The sequence below is a fragment of the Ictalurus furcatus genome, chromosome 3, assembly GCF_023375685.1.
Source record: "Ictalurus furcatus strain D&B chromosome 3, Billie_1.0, whole genome shotgun sequence".
NCBI lineage: Eukaryota > Metazoa > Chordata > Actinopteri > Siluriformes > Ictaluridae > Ictalurus > Ictalurus furcatus.
This window is the reverse complement of record NC_071257.1, coordinates 26,597,415-26,621,896: the sequence shown is the minus strand read 5'-3', so window position 1 is coordinate 26,621,896 and position 24,482 is coordinate 26,597,415. Positions and strand designations below refer to the sequence as shown.

The 24,482-nt window shown below is 39.6% G+C and overlaps 2 protein-coding genes across 4 annotated transcripts in view; one reads left to right on the top strand and one right to left on the bottom strand.

Annotated features, from left to right (window-relative positions):
• The first annotated feature begins 5,171 nt into the window (after positions 1-5,171).
• mmrn2a (multimerin 2a) lies at positions 5,172-23,967 on the top strand. Its single transcript, XM_053621778.1, has 8 exons — positions 5,172-5,736; positions 10,863-10,985; positions 11,078-11,184; positions 11,516-11,593; positions 12,341-12,511; positions 16,114-16,544; positions 18,084-19,584; positions 21,966-23,967. The coding sequence occupies exons 1-8, from the start codon at positions 5,366-5,368 to the stop codon at positions 22,367-22,369; spliced, it is 3,186 nt and encodes a 1,061-aa protein (XP_053477753.1). The 5' UTR covers positions 5,172-5,365; the 3' UTR covers positions 22,370-23,967.
• The window catches only part of bmpr1aa (bone morphogenetic protein receptor, type IAa), a 47,987-nt gene continuing 46,311 nt past the window's right edge, over positions 22,807-24,482 (bottom strand). For all 3 annotated transcript variants that reach the window (XM_053621779.1, XM_053621780.1, XM_053621782.1), the window contains one exon: positions 22,807-24,411. In XM_053621779.1, the coding sequence (XP_053477754.1) occupies positions 24,286-24,411 (126 nt within the window). In that variant the 3' untranslated portion in view covers positions 22,807-24,285. The remainder of the gene's footprint in view (positions 24,412-24,482) is intronic.

Sequence of the window (24,482 nt, the reverse complement as noted above, 5' to 3'; positions counted from 1 at the left end):
CTATTATTTAAATTCTTGTAAGCCTCTTTTCACCTCAAAGTCTTAAAGGAATACACCAATGTTTTCTATATCATATGTTTGATTCCCGACAGCAGAATCTGACACATTTCTGTGTACTGAAGAAAGAACGGAAACCTAGATTACCCAAAACTCATAACAAAAGTCTAAGGGCAGTACTTAAACTGTCAAATATTTTAAACATGTAAATATATAGCACAAATACAAAAAAAAAAAATAAAATAAAATAAAAACAGGATCCAACAATAAAGGTCTGAAGGTTATAAAGAGTGTCTTACAAAACCTGTTCTTGTGTATTTTCACACCAGTTAAGTCGGTCCGGTTACTTTTGCTTTCTCTTACATGTGTAAGGCACTTTAGTATTTATGTTTGTAACACATAACCACAACTTTCTCCTTCCTGAATAACCTTTATGGAAAAAATCACATTTTCACAGTGATTATGAGAACGAGTAATTGCACGTGAAAACCATGTGAATGTGAGTTTCCATATATACCCTGAAATCAAATGCCACATGTGAACTCGAATAAAGATGTGAGAAAATTACAGCTGAAAAATTAAACCTAATGTCCTTCATTTGAAAAATTAACACGTGAAAATGAATTAACCATTTGAGAAAAGACATTGAAGGTAAACTTTAATGCTAGGGCAAACAAATACATTCTGCACAGTTGTGGCCTTCAACTTTATGACAACAGTTTGGGGAAGAACGACATATGGGTGTGATTGTTAGGTGTGTGTGGACACCAGACCATCACACCTTTATAACGGTTCTTCTACCAAACTGTCACCACAAAGTTGGAAGCAAACAATTGCATACAATATCTTTGTATGATGTAGCATGACAATTAGCCTTCAATGGAACTTAGGGTCTTAAAGCTGTTTCAGCATAACAATGTCCCTGTGCACAAAGCGAGGTCCATGAAGACATGGTTTGTCAAAGTTGGAGGTAGAAGAATGCAAGTGAACTGCACACAGCCCTGACGTCAACCCCACTGAACACTTTTGGGATGAACTGGAACACTGACTGCACCCCAGGCCTCCTCGCTTGACATCAGTGCCTGAGCTCACTAATGCTCTTGTAGTTAAATGAGCACAAAACCCCACAGACACTCTCCAAAATCAATTGCAAAGCCTTCCCAGAAGAGTGGAGGTTGTTATAACAGCAAAGGGGGACTAGTTATGGAATAGGATGCTCAACAAGCATCCATATGGGGGGTGATGATTTATTTATTTATTTATCACTGTACATTTTTTTTGCCTTCAGAATGAATTATGGCTCTGTTCTCATTATGCCCCATTAAATCTCACTCATCTCCAAGTACTGAATAACAGGAAGCTTTGGGACTGACAAGTACCTCAGCTGACAGCTCTTACTGTAAGAGCGTGGTGAAGCAGAGAAAAACAATAGAGATGTTTAATATGCTCAGAACTAATGTGGACAAGAGACTTTCCTTGTTGTAGGACCACTGAAGCAAGAGATTACAGATTCAAGGATCTTTACTGTAATTCCTCAGTGGATAAAAGCATGAAATAATCTTTACGCTGGCATTCAACTGGGCAGTGAAACAAACCTTATAAAGAGTATACCTTATACTTCTTATATTATACTTAACCTCTTATTTTTCCTCATTTATTTATTTAATATTTACTCTTTTTTTTTGCCACATACAACCCCCCCCCCCCCCCAAACTTATAGAATAAAACAAATATCATATAAAATGTATATGTAAAGCAGTAGATTATTTCTGTTCAAGCTACACAATTTCTGACCTGTTAAAGTATCAGATGTCCATTATTTTTACAGATAAAGAAATGAGAGTAACACTGTATACAAAAACGGCTAAACACAGGCACGAGCTCTTCGGTATCATAACACCAGAGAAGTGAAACATCAATTAGCGGTAACATGCTAAAGTACACATTAGACTTTGCCACTTATGTGTATACAGAAGCTTTTGCCAATTATAATAAGAGTTGGTTACATGACTAGTATGTTTGTGAGAGGAGGTTTGCATTGCATTTTGATTGCTATAATATTCTGCTAATTGTTTACTCTTTAAAAGTCAAAGTGCATGGCCATGCAGTAGAAACCTGACATAAAATAATCTAAATTCTATTAAAACCTGAGACGTCGATTCACTCACTCACTCATGACTATTAGCATATTTCCTGTAACATTTATTACATGCAAAAAAAAATTTTATTAAACCTGTAAGATGATGCACATACATGAATTTTACATTTATGGCCAAGTATCACTGTTCTTTCAGTAGATAATCTCACTTGAATGCTGTAGATGTTTTCTTAATAAATGCTGCTGTAATCATAACCGTCCGCTGATCATCCCAGCACTTCTCATTCTGTACATTTACTACTGTCTGTATTTCCTCTTCTACACCTGTATATTGTAATGATTTATAATCCCACTTTTGTGAGTTCCCAGAAAACTGGGAATGGGTTCTCTACTGAGTCTGGTCTCCTCTCAAGGTTCTCTCACAGGGAGTTTTTCCTTACTTCTGTCACCTAAGGCTTGCTCATTAGAGATCTATATATAAACCTACTACATCCAGATTTCTGTAAAACTCTGTTGTTATTTTTCAAACAGTCTACGCAACATAATTACTTTTAACGTAATTACTTATACACTGAAATTCCCTTATCCAGTTCCCATCAGATGTAGCCAGAGAATGACCTGCTGGGCCAGAGCCCTTACAGCAGGAACAAAGAAAGCTTGTTACTGTACAAAGAATCCTAAAAGTTGGAAGACAGCCTGAAACATTTCACTAGCCGTCAGCTTAGTAAAATAAAACAAAAACACTAGCACATGTGGGGTATTCAAAAGACAACTACTTCAATTCCAAATATTGTTTCCAGGTGTATTATTCTACAAAGATTACTGGACAACATGTACAGCAGTGGCCTCATCTCCTGAACAAAAGCAAAGAACTAACTATAGTGTAAATGTGCTTCGGTAGACAAAGGAGACCTTTGAACTTACCTACGCCTAATTCTGCATGGCTTTTTCTCATCGCCCAGCATGCTATTAACGGCGCCACAGTGTGTTTGTGGTTTACTGCTAAACGCCCCTCATAAATCAGGTCTCTAATAAAGCATGCACTAATGAAAATATGGTATATGGGGACCTCAGTCACCTCTTGTGCACTATACCATCAGAGTGTGACTCTGACCTGTGATGTCTCACAAGGCCTTAGTAACAGGCTGCAAAGCATAATTTCCTATATTCAGTACATTATGCATGTCTAAAGCAGGGGTGCCCAATCTTATCCGCAAAGGGCTGGCGTGTGTGCAGGTTTTCATTCCAACCAAGCAGGAGACACACCTGATTCCACCTGGTTAATCAGTTGATCTTGGCTTTCAATGGACTCAGGTGTGGCTTCTGCTTGGTTGGAATGAAAACCTGCAACCACACTGGCTCTTTCCAGATAAGATTGGACACCCCTGGTGTAAAGCTAAAGCACTCAGGGATTATAGGTGTGACATTAGAGATTGTGCCTATAATTACTGTATTGTAACGGTTTACAACAGTAAACAGAAGTCTTCCTGTTTGCAGATCTTTCTGTTTGTGACTGCTCTTGTTCGCCTGCTGACGTCCCTTCACGCCCACTGTGAGGAAATGTAAAACAGTCCTGTGCTCCGTGTGAGAGAGTGCTGCCACCTGCTGTCCACTGTGTAGACCAGGGGTGCATGAAGCCTGTCCTGGAGCACGATTTGGTGTTTTCCAGCCTCAAGCATAGCTACTAAATCTAGTAATTTATTGGTGAGCGGAATTGGGTGTCTTTGATGACAGAGATTACTAAACTGCACAGGAATCTGGCCCTTAATGACTGGAGTTGTTACACACCTCTGGTGTAGCCTTTCTTCTAAGGCAGTGGTTATCAAACTTGCATTTAGAGCTCCCTCCTAGATGGTCCATCCACATGTCGTGTGAGGACTGGTTTGAGAACCAGTGGTCCAAGATGAAAGCATCTTGTATACAGTCTATAGTGTTTATGTGCTCACTGATCTGATTTAGGCAGTAAACAATATACTCATTCTTTCATTCATTTTCAGTGCTTTATCTTGGTCAGGGTCATGGTGGACCTGGAGCCTATCCCAGGAACACTGGGCAGGAGTCTGGAACACCAGTCCATTGCAGGACCATGCACCATGCATACATGCAGTCACATGTATAGTCAATTTGACATAGCCAGTCCACCTACAAGCATGTTTTTGGGACGTGGGAAGAAACCAGACAACCCAGAAGAAATCCAGAAGAGAGAGACAAAGAGAGAACATGTAAATTCCACGTATCCACCACGACCCTGACTAGGATAAGAGGTTACGCAAAGTGACTAAATGGGTGAAAAATACCTTTAAGTCCTCTTTGAGTTCCATGTTAAAATCTGGCTAAGTAGTAACTATTTTATGTAAAACACTCCAAAATAAAAATGTCCTTTCTCTGGTGTGTTTATCTTTTCAGAAAAATAAAGACAGGCCAAAGTCCACAATCACAGGATAAAAACTCCATGCTGATATGATCGAGATCTGTGGGAAACAACTGAAAACATGTTACTATGTCAGCTAGTTCATTACAAAAAGACGTATATAGTTTCAACCAAAACTCTGACTCATCATGAAAGCAAGCACCCACCATCACTTCTCATAATTTTCTATGCTGCACAATAAGCTTCATTCTGCGTAACACTTGAGGGGGTGGGGTTAGGAGACAAACAGAAAGTATAGTATAATTTAAATGCAGAAAATACTGCAGTTACACTACATTATTGCCTCTATACCTTGTATGTACATTCCTAAACGTCCAGTCCTCTACTTGTCTCTTGACATCCTTTTCCTGAACTTGATCAAGTTGGAACACAGAAGTGACGAGCACAGAAATTCCAGTGAACTGCCAAGAGAAATGGCCTGCTTCCTCATTGGCCTAGCAGACCACCATATGTTTGTGTGTGTGTGTGTGCGTATGTGTGTGTGTGTGTGTGTGTGTGTGTGTGTGTCTGGGGAGTAAGAAAGGCTGATCTGCAGGATGGAGAGCAGCTCAGTCGCATTGTTTCAAGTTCTGTGACCTTTCCAGGGGAGGTGCTTTGGTGAGAGGTTCATATCCGTGGATTGTTGCAGGACTTTGAAACCATTACAAAGAGGAGGAGAGGAGAGGAGGGGGTTGTGGAGGAGTACACTTGGGGCCTGATAGGAGGCGGGGGGTACCAAAAGAAATCTTTGAGATGGGGAGGTGTGTCCAAAAAGCAGCTTTAAAGCAACTAATGCTCTCACTGAGGCGTCAGAGGCAGGGAAGACAGCACGTGTGTGTGTGTGTGTGTGTGTGTGTGTTATGTGGAGGATGCAAGCACATATGATCGTGTTGAAAGTGTTTCTGGTACTGCAGGTCTTGCTGCTGGCAGCATGGTGTGATGTTTGGCCCAGAGACCAAGAGCTGAAAGATGGAGAGGAGGAGCAATTAAAGCACATACCACAGGGACACCAAGATGGTTGGGATTATGGTGACCCATATGGATATTCTGGAGCAGGTCATCACAGTGCTGGAGCACAAAAAGAAAGCCCTGATGTCTCTGAAAGGGTCCATTACCCTCTGGAGCATGGGCATGTTAACCCCAGTCATGGGCGTCCGTCTGAGGATCTGTCTGTGGCCGCAGAAGATGATTCTGCAGTGACCCAAGGGAATAACACTCCAACGCGCATGGGGTAAGTATATAATGATGTGCTCTTTTGCAAGTATCTACCATTCATTCATTGTTCATTCATATGAATAACTCATTCATGAAGCTTCAAAGCCTGCTTGCTTACAAAAGCGGCAACATGTTTCTTTTGCACAGGACTCAGGGTGGGCAGATTAGAAAAAATTCAAACAAAAATCTATCTGAGTGATCTGGCTATGATGTAGGTCATAAAATGTGGACATAGCACTACATTTAGCAGCTCATTATATGGGTTGGAGGGCCACCCAGGTAGCACCAGAGCTGCTAGTCATAAAGCAAGAGCTGTAAAAACAAAAAAAAACAACAAGGAACAAACAAGCAAAACATGGGTGTCATCTGAGAACACTTCCATCGGTCTGAAACTCTCAGGCTGCCCTCCCCGGGCAAGCAGATATCTTTTTGATCTCTCTTGTAATTGCTGCGAAGTTAACAGAAAAACTAAACAAAAACTGAGAGTTTGTTAAACAAAAGTTACGAGTTCCAGCAAACATCTACAATTACCCCCCACAAAGTCTGGGCAGAGATTCTCAAATGCAGCTGTTCTGAAGGTGTATGGGCCAGTTTTGCTCTTGTGGCATGGAAATCTGCATCCCAAGACTGTCAGAAGTACATGTGTTTCCTCTTAACTAGAGCTAATCAGTAGAAATCCACCCTAACAACCCCAAAAGGACAAGCAGGTTTCCTTTAAGGTCTGAACCATGTTGTTGCTGGTTTTTGCACTAGAGCTGGAATCTGGCAGACCATCACTATTTCACCTTCAGCACATCCATCATATCAGAGAATGCTCTGTAACAAGACTGTGCTCCCAAAGGGCCTCTTCCCAAACTCCTGCCATTAGCTCGTCAGAAGACAAGCTACTTAGAAATCTTCATCTTTAACACTGTTCAAAATAAGAGCGTCCGCATATCTTCAATGAAATGCAGGCTTAAGATAAGGACATGTGGTTCATGGCCAGTGCTGGACAGAAGAAAACAAATAGGATATTCCCTAGTGTATAATGTCTGCCAGTGACTGTGTCAGCTCAAAGATTAACAACTAGCCAGTCCTTTAAGTGTTGAGGGCCTGTGGCAGGAGGTGCAGGTGATTGGAAAAGGCTCTGTTTTTGGAAGGAAGGCACTGTTGGCCCCAATTTTGTATAAACTACGATCTGGTTCTCAACATATCATTTTCAAACTAAGCATAGTCTCATACTTTAAAGGCTTCCCAGTGAAACACTGTACACTCACACACACACACATTGTAATTTGGAACAAAATTGGCCTTCAGAAAACTGAATGTTTATCATAAAAGTTAAGAGCTGTTGAGGAAGGGCCTTTTAAAGAGCAGATGTAATAAGGGGAGGTCCAGGCCTTTGGAGACAGAGAGAAAGGGGATTTTAGGGTTAGGGTATTAAGGCAATGCTGAGTATTTGCATGCATGGGCATCTCTGAATGAGCCAGTGAAGGAGTGGGACAATGATGTAGAGAATTATAAAGTATAATTACATAAAAACTGCATTGAAGAATTGGAAAAACTAGTGGGGGACTGAGAATGTAGTACTAACTTCTTGTGCAAATACCTTTACCATGCTTCAATTCCAATGGACTGGAAAAATGATTAAAAAGAGTTCCGTTACATTGCGTTATACACCAATGAATGAAACCTTTTGGTGGATCAAATAGGTTAGAATTGGGTAAATCAAATACCAATTCTGGTCAAACTTCACTGCACCTCAAGGTCCCTTTTTGCCTTTCATTTGCCCCCCATGAACTTTATAAACGGGACATTTTGATCTGCCTTCTCTTTCTAACCCTTTGTGCCCTGTTGCTTTGTTCCCAATCCCCTCTTTACTCACTCAATATCTTGCACTGGATTTCTAATCCTTTCTTAATCTGCTTTCATTTAAAGTTAGCTCCCTGAATGTTGCTCCAACTTTGGAGCTGAGAGTGAGAGACTTTTGGACACAGTTTATTTTCTTAGCCAAGGTCTGAACACATCACAGTTGGGCATCTAGGTCTAACTGATCTTGTAGTTAAACTAACATTAAATCATCATGTGTTGCAGTTTAGGATTTAGCAAAATAAAACAACCTGATTTTATCTCTTCAGGATGTAGATATCTATTCTGGCAGAGATCAAAACACAAAGCTTTAACAGTAGTACGTTGTGAAATGTGTTTCTCCTCACGTCATAACTAAGAGGAGTAGAAACAGGCAGGAATGGATAGCTCATCTCCACATGTTATGGGCTGACTCTCCTATGAACATACAATGTCTGTTACACTACAGGATAGATGTCGACTTTATTTTTAGTGAGTAAATGAGGGTCGTAGGCAAAGGACAGTTTAAAAGCCAGACACCGTCATACTCTTCCTTCCTGTGAGGAAGCAATGCATCTGGAACAGGATAATCAGACAGAAACACAATGCTTATGAAGATGTATATCCATGAGGTCATCAGCAGAAGTGACTCACATGGACATGGAGCAGCAGTGTCAGGCCAAAACCTATAGAACAGAAACAAACAAAAGAAAACGTGTCAAAACAGGTAATAAGACACGTAAGAAAAAACAGTAGTTTCCTCGTACTAGATTTTCCTTGCTTTTGGAATGCTCGGTAATCTATTGCACATGAGAAGTAGCTACACTGAGGAGTGTATGGGAAAATAACTTGTTTTTGAAGAATTTTCCATACTGTTTTTAACAAGACCATGCTGCCAAGATAAACTCTCCTAGTGCTCCCTGCTGGATTCACTGCTACTTGAAGTAGCTCCTGATTTGACCAGGACCATATGGTAGGAGTCAGCTACTCCAACCATAGGATAAACAAATATAACCTTGGGTCAAGGAAGTACACATGATTCCTAAATGCCTCTCAGCCCTGATCACAACAGCGTTTAAGCATCAATAATTACATAATGACATGAAGTCCAGGTATACCGTGTTATAGAGTTTATAGCTGTCTTGCTAGAGGTCATTACATATGTCAAAAAGATCATTCCTAATGGCATTCAGGAGAAGGATATTCATGATATTTGGATGGGAATAGCTGGACTTCAGACTGTGAAAACTGGCTATTCCACGGTTTTTGATACTGATGCTAGAGGAAGCAAAATATTATGCATTTATTGGTTTATATATTTTCCTGTAGCAAGGTGACATCATTGAAATTCAGGTGAAGTTCAGAGGTAGGAAAAAGTCATTAACTTTCAATGAAAGGAAAAAAACAAGAATTTTGTGTTCAAGTGATTAACGATAAACCAATAACAATATTACAAGTGACACAAATTAACGAGATAAAAAGGACAATTATGATTTCAGGTCGCTTTGAGGGAAGAGATCATTAAGAATTTAAAATGAAATTCCAGTGTGTCCAGTGCAAGAAGAATCGAGACTGTTTTTGCTTTGCTGGATTTCAAATGAGTAACATTAATTATCACGAATCAGTCGAAGATCAGAGATCAAAAAAAATGAATCACAAGAATGAGTCATTTCAAATTGCACACAGTGTGCTAAAGTGTTAGACAAAGCCATTGAACAGTACACAAATAACACAAGGATTACTCTGTTAGTCTCACGCTCCCACACATACAAAACGAGTTAACGTTTGAGCGGGAACGGAAGAGTCCCATTTAAAACAATAGCCCACAGCGGAACAGTGGATTTGGCTGATGATGACGGAATGTATACTGGCTTTCTCATGTGCTCCAAGAGATGTGAACAAGTAAAGATAACAAATTGTAAACCAAATCTCATCTCCCATTAGTCCCACTGGAAATACATCAATAAAAGGGGCAAGTACAGACAGCACTTACGAGCTCACATCTGAGATATAGTGCAGAGCCTTCACTTAGCTTATCGGGGTTAGCAGTCTGAAGGACTGTATCCTTCATCTCAACTAACATAAATTAACTACAATCAGACGTTATGATGAATACTGTTGTCTCAAACATAATACTTCGTGTCAGCTCTAGATAACTCCCTAATGACCCCCATTGTATGGCACAAGAACCACATGGCATCAGCATTCTAAATTCTCAATAGAGTTTTTGTTTATTAAGCAAGAAGCAGGAGTATGCAAGGCTGTTTTCAGAAATTATCATGTTTTTTAATTTTTTTTTTAGCCAGGCAGTAAGAATTGCTGAAAATCTATGAGTAATACTGCTGGTACATATTTGCACCCGTCAGTCCTAGTTAGAGTCACCCATCTGTGATGGCCTGGGAAAACCCTTTTCATAGTGAAATGTTCTACTGTATATAATGCTGAAACATTAAATATATAGTAAAGTTGCAGCAAGTCTGATTAGCACAAAAAGAGAATTGTGACAAATCTGTATTCTGAAAGTCTATTCTGACCATGTCACAGGAACATCAGGGCCATTTTGACAGCTGGTGTCCGACTACAAATGTCCATTGCACTACAGCACATGACTAACCAACAACTTGATCAAAGACTGACATTCACTACATGAGAATCACACTGAATTAGCCAGGTTTTGGATATCTTCAAGCAGACTGACTGTCTCTTCACACAAAATGATCTTTGTTGGGAAATCCTAGGCAAGATTAAAAAATAAATGAAAACATTGCACATTTTTTGACATAAATTGATGATTTCTAGCAGTTGGGGTGTCAAAATATGTTACGGGGGAAAAAAAATCCCCTTATTTTTCAATCTTTCTTTGTGTGGCTGTTTCCAAGAATACAGACACAGCAACATCGGCCAAATTTTCCCAGGCCATCACACATTTGGATCAAGAATACAAAACTCTTGTGACGTCCTTAAAATCCATCAAACACACACAGATCCTCCAGAGTTCTTCCTCACATCTGCAGAACATAACATTGATGAAACCCAATTCTAAAATGAGCTCTAATTTCCAACATTGCAAGTACGTACTTCCTGATATTCCTCCATGCGATATCTATCTACAGAGCATTCAGAATGCTGCTGTTCTCCTGGTCATTACACCCTAAAGCTCTCTCATATGACCCTCTTACTCAGGTCACTCCACTGGCTTAGTTCATCTTTGCAGGCACCATCTTATTCCAGGCATCAATTATCTCTGCACCACACACTTGACATCTGGGGACTTTCTTTCCTAATTTGACTAATTCTACTGCTGTTTTGTGGCAGAAACTGGTGTGCGTTTGTGCATAAGCGTGAAGTCACCATGGCAGTGTCCTGCGGTACTGAGAAATACATTATCAAGTCCCAGAGTCCCTGCCCAAATGGGACACCTGACTGCCATCTGATCATGTGAGTGAGATCCAAACCATTTTGTGATGTTAATCCCAAATGCTGCAAGTACAAATGACAGTAACATTATTATGTGTGTTTTTGGTACGTAGGTACAAGCTGTCTACTCGGCCAGTGTACAGAATGAAGCAGAAGATCTTCACGGCACTCTTGTGGAGATGTTGCCCTGGTCATGGTGGAGAGAGATGCGAGGATATTGGTACTAAATGGTCATATGAGAAGCATAGATTTGAATTAGATCGTAGCTCTGAGTAAAAGAATAACAGGATATATTGTTCAATAAATCTTCAAAACCAGTCAGTCTTTGACAATGTTTTGCTTTAGCATTGATAAAGTTATGACAATCTGGATACAATTCAAGCCACCCTTCCAAAAGTCAATGTGGAGAACATCTTTCAGCAGATAATTTAGACCAGATTTTTGGCCTTTAAAATAACCTTTAGCTGATCCAGTGGAAAGGGGTCATGTTTATAGAAAACTTAGGCAGGAAACCAATTCAGTTCACCTTTTGCCTCTTTTCTGTCCTTCAGTGGAAAACGGCCATGTCTCTGAAGCGTCCAGCACTGACATCAGACTTAATCCAGGAGGTCCAGAGCTCAACAATACAGGTATTCGTCCATGACTTGACCTGCCTTTCCTCCATGTTTACCTGATTCAAGCAAGCACACTGAAAGAGAAAGAGAGCCCTGCTTACTCCACTGACCGTGCCAGATGTAGCAAAACAAACTGAGGAAACAATGAAGCATGAGGCAAATCAGCAGCTGACTGTGGGAAGGTCACCACCCTCATGGGAGAAGGGAAAGGGTGTGTGAACAACAAGTTCAGCCAGAACTTAAAGCAAGGCCACTTAGTGGGTTGTGTGACTCGCCTGTGACTGCTCCCTTGGAGAACCCAAAACAGAATGTCTCCACTAAAGCACACACTAAGTACAAAACACAAAAACACTAAGTGAAATAATAGCACGTTTCAGGGCATTAAAAATATCACAGATCTAAAATAGACCTGGGATTTTGGCTGGTTTACCATATAAAGGCATGCAAACAAAAGGCTTACTATGATATCATGGAATACACCCAAATACTGCCCACCGTCTTCACAGAACACACTTTAATTAGAAAAGATCAAGACAAGACAAGCTAAAAATGTATCAGAATTTAACCACCTAAGACTGACAGTTTTCCAGAAATCTTTTGTAAAATGTTAATGAATTTGGGAAGGTTAACAAATTCCTGAGCATATGATTTCCAAGCAAAGTGGGGGAAAAAAAGCTTCTGCATCATAGTATTGGTGATACTGAAAATAAGTATCTTTCCTGATATTCCATTAAGCTAGCATACTGCTTGTATTCTCACCAGGATTGGAGATGCTAACCCACAAACAAAACCAGAAGCACAATGACCATCAAGACCCCAGGCCTTCGCTACATGAGTCCCCGAGGTCTGAGAAGAACTCAACAGAAGATCAGAAGAGCTATGACTACACTCCAAACCCACACACGGTCCATGTGCCTCACTATGAGAGCGGCGGTAAGAGCTGGATTCAAAACTCTGCTATGTAAGGAATTATAGCATTATTTCAGGTAGACACATTCAAAAGATCCCAAGAATCTCGGAAAGGCTAAAAGTCAGGACGGTTTATATCCTAAGATCGGCTTTAAGTGCAGGAAATACAAATTGCTGGTTTATTTGTTACTTGCCCAGCGTACGTAATAACCTGCCAGCTCAATGATGACAAGAAAAGCGCATACCCTCTTTCAAGGTCATGACTGGATACACTATATAGCCAAAACTATAGGCATTAATATGAAGTTGATCTCTTTGCTGCTATAGGAATGTCCACTCTTCTGGGAAGGATTTCCTCTATATTTTGAAATGTAGTTTGTGGGGATTTATGCTCATTGCGGCACAGGAGCATTAGTGAGGTCAGGCACTGATGTCAAGTAAGACCTGGTGAGCAGTCGGTGTTTCAGTTCATCCCAAAGTGTTCAGTGGGGTTGAGGTCAGGGCTCTGTGCAAGCCATTCGAGTTCTTCCACTCCAGCCTTAGCAAACCATTTGCCAGTTTATGGATCTCTCTTTATGCACAGGGGCATCGTCGTCATGATGAAACATGTTTGGGCCTCTTCGTTCCAATGAAGGGAAATCTTAATGCCGCAGCAGACAGACATTTGTGTCCTTACAACTTTGTGGAAGATCCACATATGGGTATGTGGCCATAAAGTATAATCTGGTCATCAACAGGTCCTAAATTTAAGTAAATCTAACATTATTAACCAAAACATCATAACCAAATCCATCGTTCTATTTATTTAACAAAGAGTTGCCAAACAGTTGCCACAGCACAAACTTGTTAAAACCATGCCAAGGTCTATTTCTTATTACTGAATATATATACACGAAGTTGTCAGTTATTTGATTGGGTAATTTATTAAGAGACTAAAAAAAAAACCAAACTAAAAAGAGATTCTATGGATTTGGGCCTTACATAGGGGATCTTATGTGGAAGCTTTCCCCATTTTCCAGTTATCCTGGACAGCGTCCCAGTGGAGTCTATCCGGAGTACTCAGTATGTTCAGTAATCTTATTAAAGTGTTTGATATGAATATACTGTGAAGAATATAACCTTAACTAGACTATAACCAACAATGCAAATGATTCCAGTTTGTCTTTATCAGTATTAGCTAAATACATACATCAATAAAGGCTTATTGGTGTGGGCATTGTCCTGCTGTATACACACAATCAGAGTGTGTCTGGTCTACAGCCTGTCTCCTGCATATCCTTACAGACTGAGAGCACAGGGCTCCTGCAGCAGCAAGTATAACTTTTGCTGCCTTGTGTAGTGACTCCTCCGCTTACTGCAGCTTCCTGCCGAGGATATCCGTTCTTTCTCTGAGAAAAAAGCCCCGCAATATATTGTACATAGAGAATGATGTAATTGATATGCAGGCTACAATATAGGATGAACACATGTTCCATCATCAAATGTATGAGGAGCTCTGAGAGCATTTCCAAAGCAGCTGGAGGTAGTGATGTAAAGGGATAGATGAATTTATCCAAAACAGGTCAGGTTAGTAGAGCATGGGAGAGTAATAGTACAAAATGAGAAGAAAAGGAATGAATTTTATATTTTATATATATATATATATATATATATATATATATATATATATATATATATATATATATATATATATATATATATAAAAATCAAGCCTTCAAGTGACTTAAAGGTTCACCCTGACCCAAAGGGGTGTATACAAATTTAGAAAAATTCTGATAATTTAGTAATTATCAGGAACTTTGCTTTTACTGGATTACAGACTGGATTTATTTGCACTAGGTAAAAAGAGCAACAAGGTGCTACTTGCACTTGTGTACTTTTGAACCTTTTTTTGTATTCGAAGGCTGCGGTTTAACAGAAAGTAAAAAAATCCTTTTATTTTTCACGTAAAGAAAGAAAAAGAAAAGAACCCTTGGCAAGGGTATTACTTGCATATCATCTGCATATATACACTCATACTAAAAGTAAAAACAGATCTTTTGTTTTTAGAAGTCATATGAAATATTTAAATGCAATAAATAATAAAACTTACCTTTTTTCACTCTGTGTTAGTCTACCCCTTGACTAGCAGTATTAGATGCTAATTAAGTTCAAATATACACTACCTTACTTTAAGCACGCAAAACATTGTAATTATGGCCATTATCAGATTACTTTGTAAACATACTCCACTGCATGTTAACCTCACCCCAACTATTGTTGAATATTCAAACAAACACTTCTATCATGTGTGTGTTGCAATGGCCAGACCACTGAAAGCTATGGGTAGTCTCTGTTGGGGAATAGGGGTTTTCCTAGATTTAGAAAATGCCCGCTGGGTGACAAACACACTCCTGTCAGATGTGTGACACTTTAATGTCTGAAAGGAAACACCACTGACTGGGAGAGCGAGTTTGTCCAGATAAGAGCATTACAAAATATGGAAACTACCGCAGGACTAGCATGCCACACTCCCAGGGGGACAGACCACTATTTTTGCATGACTGGATAGACAAACACTCATGCCCATAAAATTCAGCATCTCGTCTCACCTCATAGGTCTAAGGTTGTGGGGATGACCTCTGGAGGACATAGTGAGTCATCAATTTTCCTTGCCTGAAATACCACGAAGATATAATGACAATTTTGGTAGTTTAGTAAGGCTGGGGTTTGTAAAACACTTTCATTTGCAGGCATTTAACTGTAACAGAAACAGAACCATTTGAACATTAGATAAATTTCACTTTGCATCTAATAGCTTCATTAATTATTAATAATCTAATTATTGGCCTTACTCTGATTAAGATAATATTGTGATTAAGGTGTTTACATGAGTTGTTTTTAGAATACTCCCGTCATGTTCCCGTTTTACATGTTATAGAACATAATTAGATTAACAGCCCGCGTCATTACGTCACGCCGTCCTCCAGAATTTCACGCATCAACATACAGTTCATCTTCGTTATGGTACCGTATACAGTTTTGGGTGTTTTTATTTTTTTTTACGAACGCTTTAAGTGCAGTTAATTATTTTTCATGCTATACGTGCCAATGGACAACTGCTTGAAGCCATGGGCTGCGTCCCAAACCGTGTAATTACTGTCTATATAATAGCCGAGATACATGTACTTTTCCCCACTACAGGCCTATAGTAGGAAAGTATGCGGTATGGGACGCGGCCGAACTCTCTTGTTCGCCGTAAAACGTAAAACTGCCGTGTGTGATCGTGTCCTGTTGCAAAATGCGGTGAAAACTCACACGACATTCATAATGTGATTAAGGTGTTTACATGTCTGTAATACATGTCCATAATGCGACTAAAACAGGAGTACTCCACGTCTTAATTCAATTAGAGCTTAATTCGATTATGACCTTAATTAGATTAAGGTAAGTAAAAATTGCTGTTTACATGGTAGTTTCTTCATCAAAGTATGGTCTTAATCGGATTAAGAGTGGATTATTGTCGTCAACGTAAAGGTAGCTACTGGAAGCAAATGTTTTTTTTAGGGTCACAGCTGGACCTATTGATTCTAATATGCTGCACTGATGTTGCTGAGTGAATTCTTAGACAATGTTTCTCATTGCAGCACCCTATGGTACGGATGATGGACATCGAGGTCCTCCACCAGAGGCACATTATGCAAATCCTGGGCTTGTACCCATCCATTATTTAAAGGATGTCATGATGTCTCATTTGCAGCCCATATTTGACAGCTTCAACCGGACACTAGAACGCCTGTCTGAGGAGGTGCAGGATTTACAAAAGGACATGACCAAGCTGCAACTTGATCAGGTGTTACAGGGAGAGTCCCTAGCGGCAAGAGGTGGAATAGTTGAGGAGTCAGAGCAGCACGAGGCAATGACTGATACGTTCAAGCAGCTGGAGGAACTGAAGACGCAACTTGTCGATGAGATGGAACAGAAGCTACATGCACAGCAGGCCATGTTCCACTACAACTTGAGCAACCTGAAGATTGACATGGACGTCCAAATTAAACGCAACCAGAAGATGCTACAGGTCAGAATGTAGCGGGGGAATTTAGTTTAAGGATTATTGTAATATACATGTTAATGGTTTTGAGTTAGTGACAATGTGCTTTAAACCGGGTCCTCATTTTTAAAAAGAAAGGTGGGGGGGGGGGGGGGGGGTGGTTCGGGGAACAAAAAACATAGTTGTCAAACTTGCATGTAAAGGGCATGATAGATTTTGAAAGGTATAAAATTCAAATATGGTAAAACGCTTTCTTTTTCCAAGACATGGGAAATATACATTAGAAGTATACACTCAATGTCCACTTTATTAGGAACACAGTTATCTAATCAGCCAATCAATTATGTGGCAGTAACACAATGCATAAAATCATGCAGAAACAGGTCCAAAGCTTCAGTTAATGCTTACATCAAAATCAAGAAAAAAGTGTGAGCTCTGTGACTTTGTGGCATAGACATGGGTACATGATTTGAGTATTTCATTAACTGCTGATATCCTGGGAATTCCATACACAACACTATCTAGAGTTTACTGTATACAGAATAGTATGAAAAACAAAAAACAAAAACAGGTCTGCAGGCTGGAGCACCTTGCTGATGAGAGATCAGAGGAGAATGACCAGACTGGTCTAAGCTGACAGGAAGTCTATAGTAACTCAAATAAGCACCATGATGAGCAGAAAAGCATCTCAGAACGCACAACACATCAAACCTTTAGGTGGATGACCTACAACAGCAGAAGACCACATCAGGTTCCACCTCCTGTCAGCCAGGAACAAGAATCTGAGGTTTTCATGGGCACAGACTCACCGAAACTGGACAGTTGAAGACTGTCACTAATCTTCTCCCATTTTGATGAGCCTGTGCTCATGATAGATCAAGGTTTGATGTGTTGTGGACTCAGATGCTTTTCTGCTCAAGCACAGTTGTAAAGAGAGATTTATATGAATTACTATATCCTTCCTGGCCATTTTCCTCTAACTTTTCTTATCAACGACATGTTTCCACCCACAGAACTTGTGCTCACTCACTGTTTTTTGTTTTTCGCACCATTCTGTGTAAACTATAGAAACTGTTGTGTGCGAAATTCCCAGGAGATCAACACTTTCTGAAATCTCAAACCAGCACATCTAGTACCAACATATATGACACAATCAAAATCACAGATCACATTTTTTCTTTATTCTGATGTTGAAATGCTTGACATGTTTCTGCATGATTTTTTTGCATTGTGTTACTGCCACATGATTGGCTGGTTAGATACTTGCAGGAATGAAAGCTGTTCCTAATAAAGTGGACTGTGAGTGTATATCTTAGACTCTTATATTAGATGAGTAAAAATTCAGAGTTCCAGGAGTGGGCTGTTCCGAGAATACTTTACTTTGTAGAAGTTGTTTCTGTATATTCTCTAAAATCTCACATGGGAATTTCTAGTCCCTACGCTTTCAAGACCATTCACAAGGACATTCTTTCACTTTCTTAATGTCATTAGAGAAACATTATATAATGTTTTTACTTGATTCTTTAAACATGTCACACTCTAACAGGATCATTTGTTGTATTATAGACAGGTCTCCATGCCCTAAATTCCTCACTATCAGAGGTAAGAGAGAAACAAGACCAGCTGAAGGAGGACCTACAGAGGGTTTTGACGCTTACAAGTCATATACCAAGTCCTGTTAAACAGCCTCAGGAGGACACAGCAGTCTGGGAAGCCATTACCCGTCTAGACAATAAGGTGGTCAATAACACAATATGGCTCAGTGCTCTAAACAAAGACCAAATCCAAGTGTCAGGGAGAATAGAACACTTTCAAAAGGGCTGGAAGAACTTAGAGGAGCGTATAACCCAGAATGACCACAAGAATGAAGAAAGATACATTGAGGCTTTCCTGGAAGTGGATGCGGCAAAGGTGACAGTTGGAAAATATGCTGATGACCTGGCAAAAAATTTCACCAATCTTCAAATCATAGTTCAGGAACTGGAGGAAGACATGGACGATTTGTACACACAGTTCCATAAGAACATAAGTTTGGGTAGTAGAGACTGCGACTGTACCGGCCTCAGCACATCCGTGGCGCAGTTGAAACAGGAAGTGGCTAATATAAAAGTAATTGCAAGTGAAAACAGGCAAGCTCTAGACAGTGCAGCAGAAGAGAAGGTAAACCTTTGGGAAAAGGGTGACTGGGGCCCACCAGTGGAAGAGATAAAATTAGGCTTACACACTGTGCAGAACTCGTTGGCGCATGAACAAGAGAAGCGCAAGATCCTGCAACAAACCTTAAACACACTCCAGACCTCTCTTTTGGGCAGTCAAATAGATATTGAAGCTCTACAGCAACGGGACAGTCAGAAAGCTGGTGAGATAAAACACCTGTACGACGCTTTTAACTCTCTGTTGAAAGATGCGATACGTCACAGTGACATACTGACAATCCTGCTTGGTGAGGAGGTTTTGGAGTTTATGGACTGGTCCCCACAAGCCCAGGAAGCCCACTCCATCCCTGCGCTAAAGACGCTGATCAGCGACCTGCAGGAACAGATAAACGGACACAGCCGTAGCCTGGCCTCCATGCTTAACTCTGAAGATCCCACTGCAGATGATCTCTCAGAGCTGGTAGACTGGATTGCAGAGGATCTCAACAGGAAAGAAAAGGAACAGAAATTTGACCATTCCTCAAAGGAACCTACAAGTCACAAAGACAAGGACTTGTTTGCTTTGGAAAAAACAGTGGAACAGCTTCGAGCACAGGTCGTCAAGCTCGGAGAACAGAAATGTCTGTCCTGCTGCAATTCTACTAAAGGTGCTGCTTCCAAAGATGTAGAGGGAGAACTGCAAGCCGAGTTGGCAAGTGTGCGCAAGAACCTTGACGATCATCTCAGGATTTTCAGCAGCATTTTCAGTAATACTGAAGGTCTAACAGAGTCTGAAGCAACAGTAGATTTGGATAAATTGTTTGCATTAATAATGAAAAAGGAAGCTAAACTTCAAAGAAAGAGGCAAACGAAGAAAGCAGATACAAGAAGTGCACAGCGCAGCAAGCGGGATACATCGGGTGAAATAGCAGGTAGGAGATAAAGCAGAGAATTTTTTTTATACAGAAACAGTGCAACAGCACAAACTTCAGAAATCGTGAACGGGTAAAATAGAACAGGTCACAAGTAATTACAGGCACTACAGGTTTGAAGAGTAAAGTCTGAGGTTTTGTGGAAATTGCACATCAATCTAGGCCAAAGGACTAGAATATTCACTGTAAAATCTTGATTTTGTGGTCAGTGAGTCACTTTCGTATGACGGCGTTTTAGTGCCACGTAAAAAAAAACCTAAAATAAATTAAGATTACGAGAATAAAGTCGGAATATTTTGAGAATAAAGTCGAAATTACGAGAATACAATAAGACTAAATGTAATATTTTTAGAATCAAGTCAAAAGGACACCATGGTAAAGTTGGTTTAATATTGGACATTCGCAGATTCGAGATTCTATTTCTCAAGAAATACACACACAAAAACGACTAAATGTGTATTAAAATACAGTATATATTCAGTTGTACTTTGTTTTCTGTCCACTCCAAAGCAAGAACACACACATTTCGTCCTTTTTGTGGGCTTATTTTTTGAGAAATCGAAGCGCAAATCTCGAATGTGCACCAAATGTCCAATCTAACTGTACCGCGGTGGTCCAGAGTTAAACTAATCCAAGTTCACTGGTGCAGACCTGCTTATACACTACATCACTTCAAACACATTGCCGTCAAAATTAGGACTTTTCTCAAAACATTATGACTTTATTCTCAAAATATTACAACTTTATTCACGTAATCTTTATTATTATTATTTTTTTTTATGTGGCACTAAAACACGTCGTACTTTTGTGTATGTTCTGGAACTTGAGAGAAAACATCTGTCCTGAAGGCAGTTTCATGAAGGTGGGTTAAGCATCTAAATGGAGACTACTGAGATCAGATGGATACTTCTCATGTAGCTATTCCCACTACAGCTACGCAGTGATGTAATATTTTCCATGTTTAACATGAGTAAGGCAATAAAGCAGCTCATGGATAACTGCTACTAATCTTATCCATGAGAATTACTAAGGGTGTGATTAGTTGATACATGATTTTCAGAGTCTCATTCAACAGTGTAATGTTTAACAGCACTGATAGCTTTTTACGGCCTGTTTTGGTTACTCGCTGCCGAGATCGTCAGTGATCTCAGACAAAAATTGTATGTATACAGCAACCCGAGTTGCTTAATCACAGTCTGTTCTTAAACTGTTTTAAAGTGAAATTCCTGAGATAAGCGTGGTTTGAGGCATGTTGTAGTGTTACATGTTTTGGATATATCTTGTAGCAACATGTCCCTCTAGTGAACAGCCACTTCAACTGCACCGCTGAGCTCTCTAGTTTTAGTAAGATGTGTACAGCAATCAGGTTATTATTATTCATACAATTATACATTTGTAACCAGACATAATGCAGAAGAGCAACTATCATAAGATAACCTGAACGATATCCTGTGACACAAAGGCTGGCTTCATTTGTAGTAACTCTTTGCTTAAGGGGAACGTGTAGAGCTATATAAGGGCTACGAAAGTTCATGGAACCTGACAAACCTTCATACGTATTCATAAAATCTTACTCAAACAGGTTCCCAGAGTTGAAGAAACGGGGTTTTTTTTTTTTTTTTTTTTTTTATGCTAACGTATAGATGACATAACTTCTGAGTCATATGTGACAGGCTGACTTGCATTCAACGGTCATGAAGTTCAGTGTACTTCTGTTATGACACATAATGGCGACTTGCCAAGAAATGTACAGTTCTAAGGTTTCATTAAAAATATCTTCTAATTAACAAAATGAAATGCACACTCAAAGGCCAAGGATAATGTACACCAGTGTTATTGTGGTCTGTCATCAGGACATACTCATAGGTTTTCATTTAAAAAACAAACAAACAAAAAAAAAAACACAAATCTTAGCCAGAATGCATAATTATAAATAACAGTCATTAAGTGTCAAGGCAATGTCTTAAGCATTCACAGTCATCAACATAAACAAAAATGTTTGCTTTCCTCTCTTGGAAACACAGGTAATATTGCCATTATGTGACTGACATATCAGAAGTACACTGAGACACAAAGTCATGATTGTCTACAAAGATCTTGAAAGTGACCTTGAAAGTGACGAAAGCAGCATTTATACAAGCCGTTTTAAAAGCTTATTAACAGCTTATGTAGGTTCCATATAATATTTGTTTCAATTCAATATATATTTTATTAGTTTGAAGCTTTTTACAATAGACATTGTCATGAAGTGACTTTACAGCAATCCAGGTGTAGCTCTACTTGCCTAATGAGTAATGTGCCCTAATGCGGTCACACTGCATATTACCAATTAAGCCTGAACATTCAGATCAAATCAGGTTGTGCTCTGTTTCTTGTTTTAGTGCACGGTCAGCTTCCTGAGAACCCGCTCATGTTCGTGGCCAGCAACGGAGATGGTGCGAACACACCTGGAACAGTCGTGTTTGAAACCACATCCGTAAACCATGGGCAAATGTACTCACCTGAAACGGGCACGTTCCGAGCACCTGCTGCGGGGGATTACCTGTTTGTGTTGACACTGGACTTCGGGTCTGGGCCATCTTTAGCCCAGCTGAAGAGAGGAGAGGAAGTGGCAGCGTCACTGCATCAGAGAACGGGGAAGCCATCAGGACCCTCGACCCGCGTCTGCTTCCTACAGCTGCAACAGGGTGAAGAGGTTCATGTAGAACTAGTGCAGGGAACATTGGAGCACGGGAAGCCAAAGGAGAACATCTTTGCTGGACTGCTGCTCCGACAGACCACATGAGCACACGTTCACATCCGAAAAAGTAAAAACAAAACAAAAAAAAACAAAAACACACCACCACACGCAAGCACTGGGATGAACACATGAACAAGCTTCCATTTCTTGATTATCATCAATACAGCACTTTTTGATTTCTCCTAATCACTGATTTGTCACAAGAATCTTTTGCTTATAAGCTTCTGTACTATTTCAGAAAATTGTTTATTTGAAAATCAAAGAGAGACTTTTCCCAGGCTTAGACTGTGTGTATGCGTGCGTTTATAGATGTATCGTACATATGATTGCTACTATTACAGTTATATTGTCCCAACTACTTACCATATATCTGTAGATTTGCTGCACCTTAAAACACTGCCAAAAAGTTAGGACATGTCATTAATGCATGCTTCTCATATACTTGTCTCTCAAACATTTGAAATGACCCAAAAGCACTCTGATTCATATAGTAAATATTTACTTAAAATGAATACATTGGACAAGTATCATACATACTGTATTTGTACTTTCTTGGCAAGCTCATAAGGCACCCATTCAACCAGAAGTTATATTAAAAAAGTTGTGTAATAATTACATAACAATTACCTTTCATTAGCATAGGGCAGGGCAATACAATATTTAAATATATACATCATATTAGAGATGCTAGTTCAATTGTTAAAGTAACATTTTAGAAGTGTGACTGGGAGAAACAGGAGTAAAAAGAAGGGTCATGTATCACAGCGCTAAATCCTTCAGCAAGTTATAAGGTTAGCAGTGGGAAATGAGAACGAAAAACAGAAAAAAAAACAAAAAAATAAAAACACTGTCTGCTTTTCCAAAATATTCTCTTCTGGTCAAAGAGTACACACACTACTCATGCAGCAGCCATTTCCTGTGACATTTTATCATCTTGTACATTGAACTTGAGTTACTCCATCCATCTTTAACATATTTATATTTTTAAAGCAAATTTATTTTTTTGAAGAGCATTTTTATTACCTTTTTCAAACTTCAGCATTTATTTTTCTGTAATTTTTTACCTTTGTATAACATTGTGAAAAGTTGGCAAATTTGATAAAGGCATAAATATTAGTCTGCCACCAAAATGAGGACTGTTGGTTTAAACGTCCTGTAATGAATAGACTGTAAATGTCATGCTTTTTCAGCGGCACGGAAAGCAATTAAGGTAAAGTAAGGCTGGTGTTTTTCGTGTGTATTTCTGTTCTGGTCTATAAGTACTCCAAAGGGAAGTCCATACAGGGACTCTAATGTTTTCCATCAGACTGACAGATCTAAAACATCCTTTTAAGAACAGCTTTAAAACAAACAAACAAAATATTCCCTTAAAATACTGAGAAAGACAGGATTTAGACTTGTAGTTGACCGCTAAGTACTACTTATATTAAAATGTTAACTTAACATACGTACCCGGGGAACTCTTTTATTAAAGGTTGAAGTGTCTGGCCCCATGGACCACTATTAGTAGAATATTTCTTATTTTTTAGCTTGTGTAGTCCAACATTACAAATAATTGCGCTTGGCAAAAAGTCACAAGTGTTTTTCCATATGGCAGGAACTTGAGGTTTATCCCAGACCAAAAAAAAAAAAAAAAGGACAAATGCATACACAGCTGACACAGAAACAAGTAGCTTGGTGTGTAAGGCAGAGAGGTCAGTTGTCCATCCCAAGACTTTTAGAAGATTCACATATGCAGTCTGAATCTGTTCAAAGCCTGTGATTGTACAGCTTTCACAGAAAGCAAAAGAAAAACAAAAACAAAACAAAAAACTGGCTCCGTGTGCTTTCCAGAGGTCAAGCAGGGAAGGAGCAAAGACGGCATCGAAGTCGAGTTCGGTCTCTCACAGCTCATGTTAAACTGAACAGAGCCTGATCCTGTCTCTGACTGGCCTTGCTAACAAACTCCGTTCAGACATGGCTCAGATTTTGATGTCTTGCAATTCCACCATTTTGGCTAATGTTTTCTTGACTCGTAGAACAGTGAGGCGTGATTGTGGATTGTGGGCCCAGCATTCTGACATCAGCCTCAACATGGCCCGCAAACACTGAAGAGGAAAAGAAAACATTCGTTCGTCACCGTTTGTGTTCTCAATATATTCTCAATATAACATTTCCC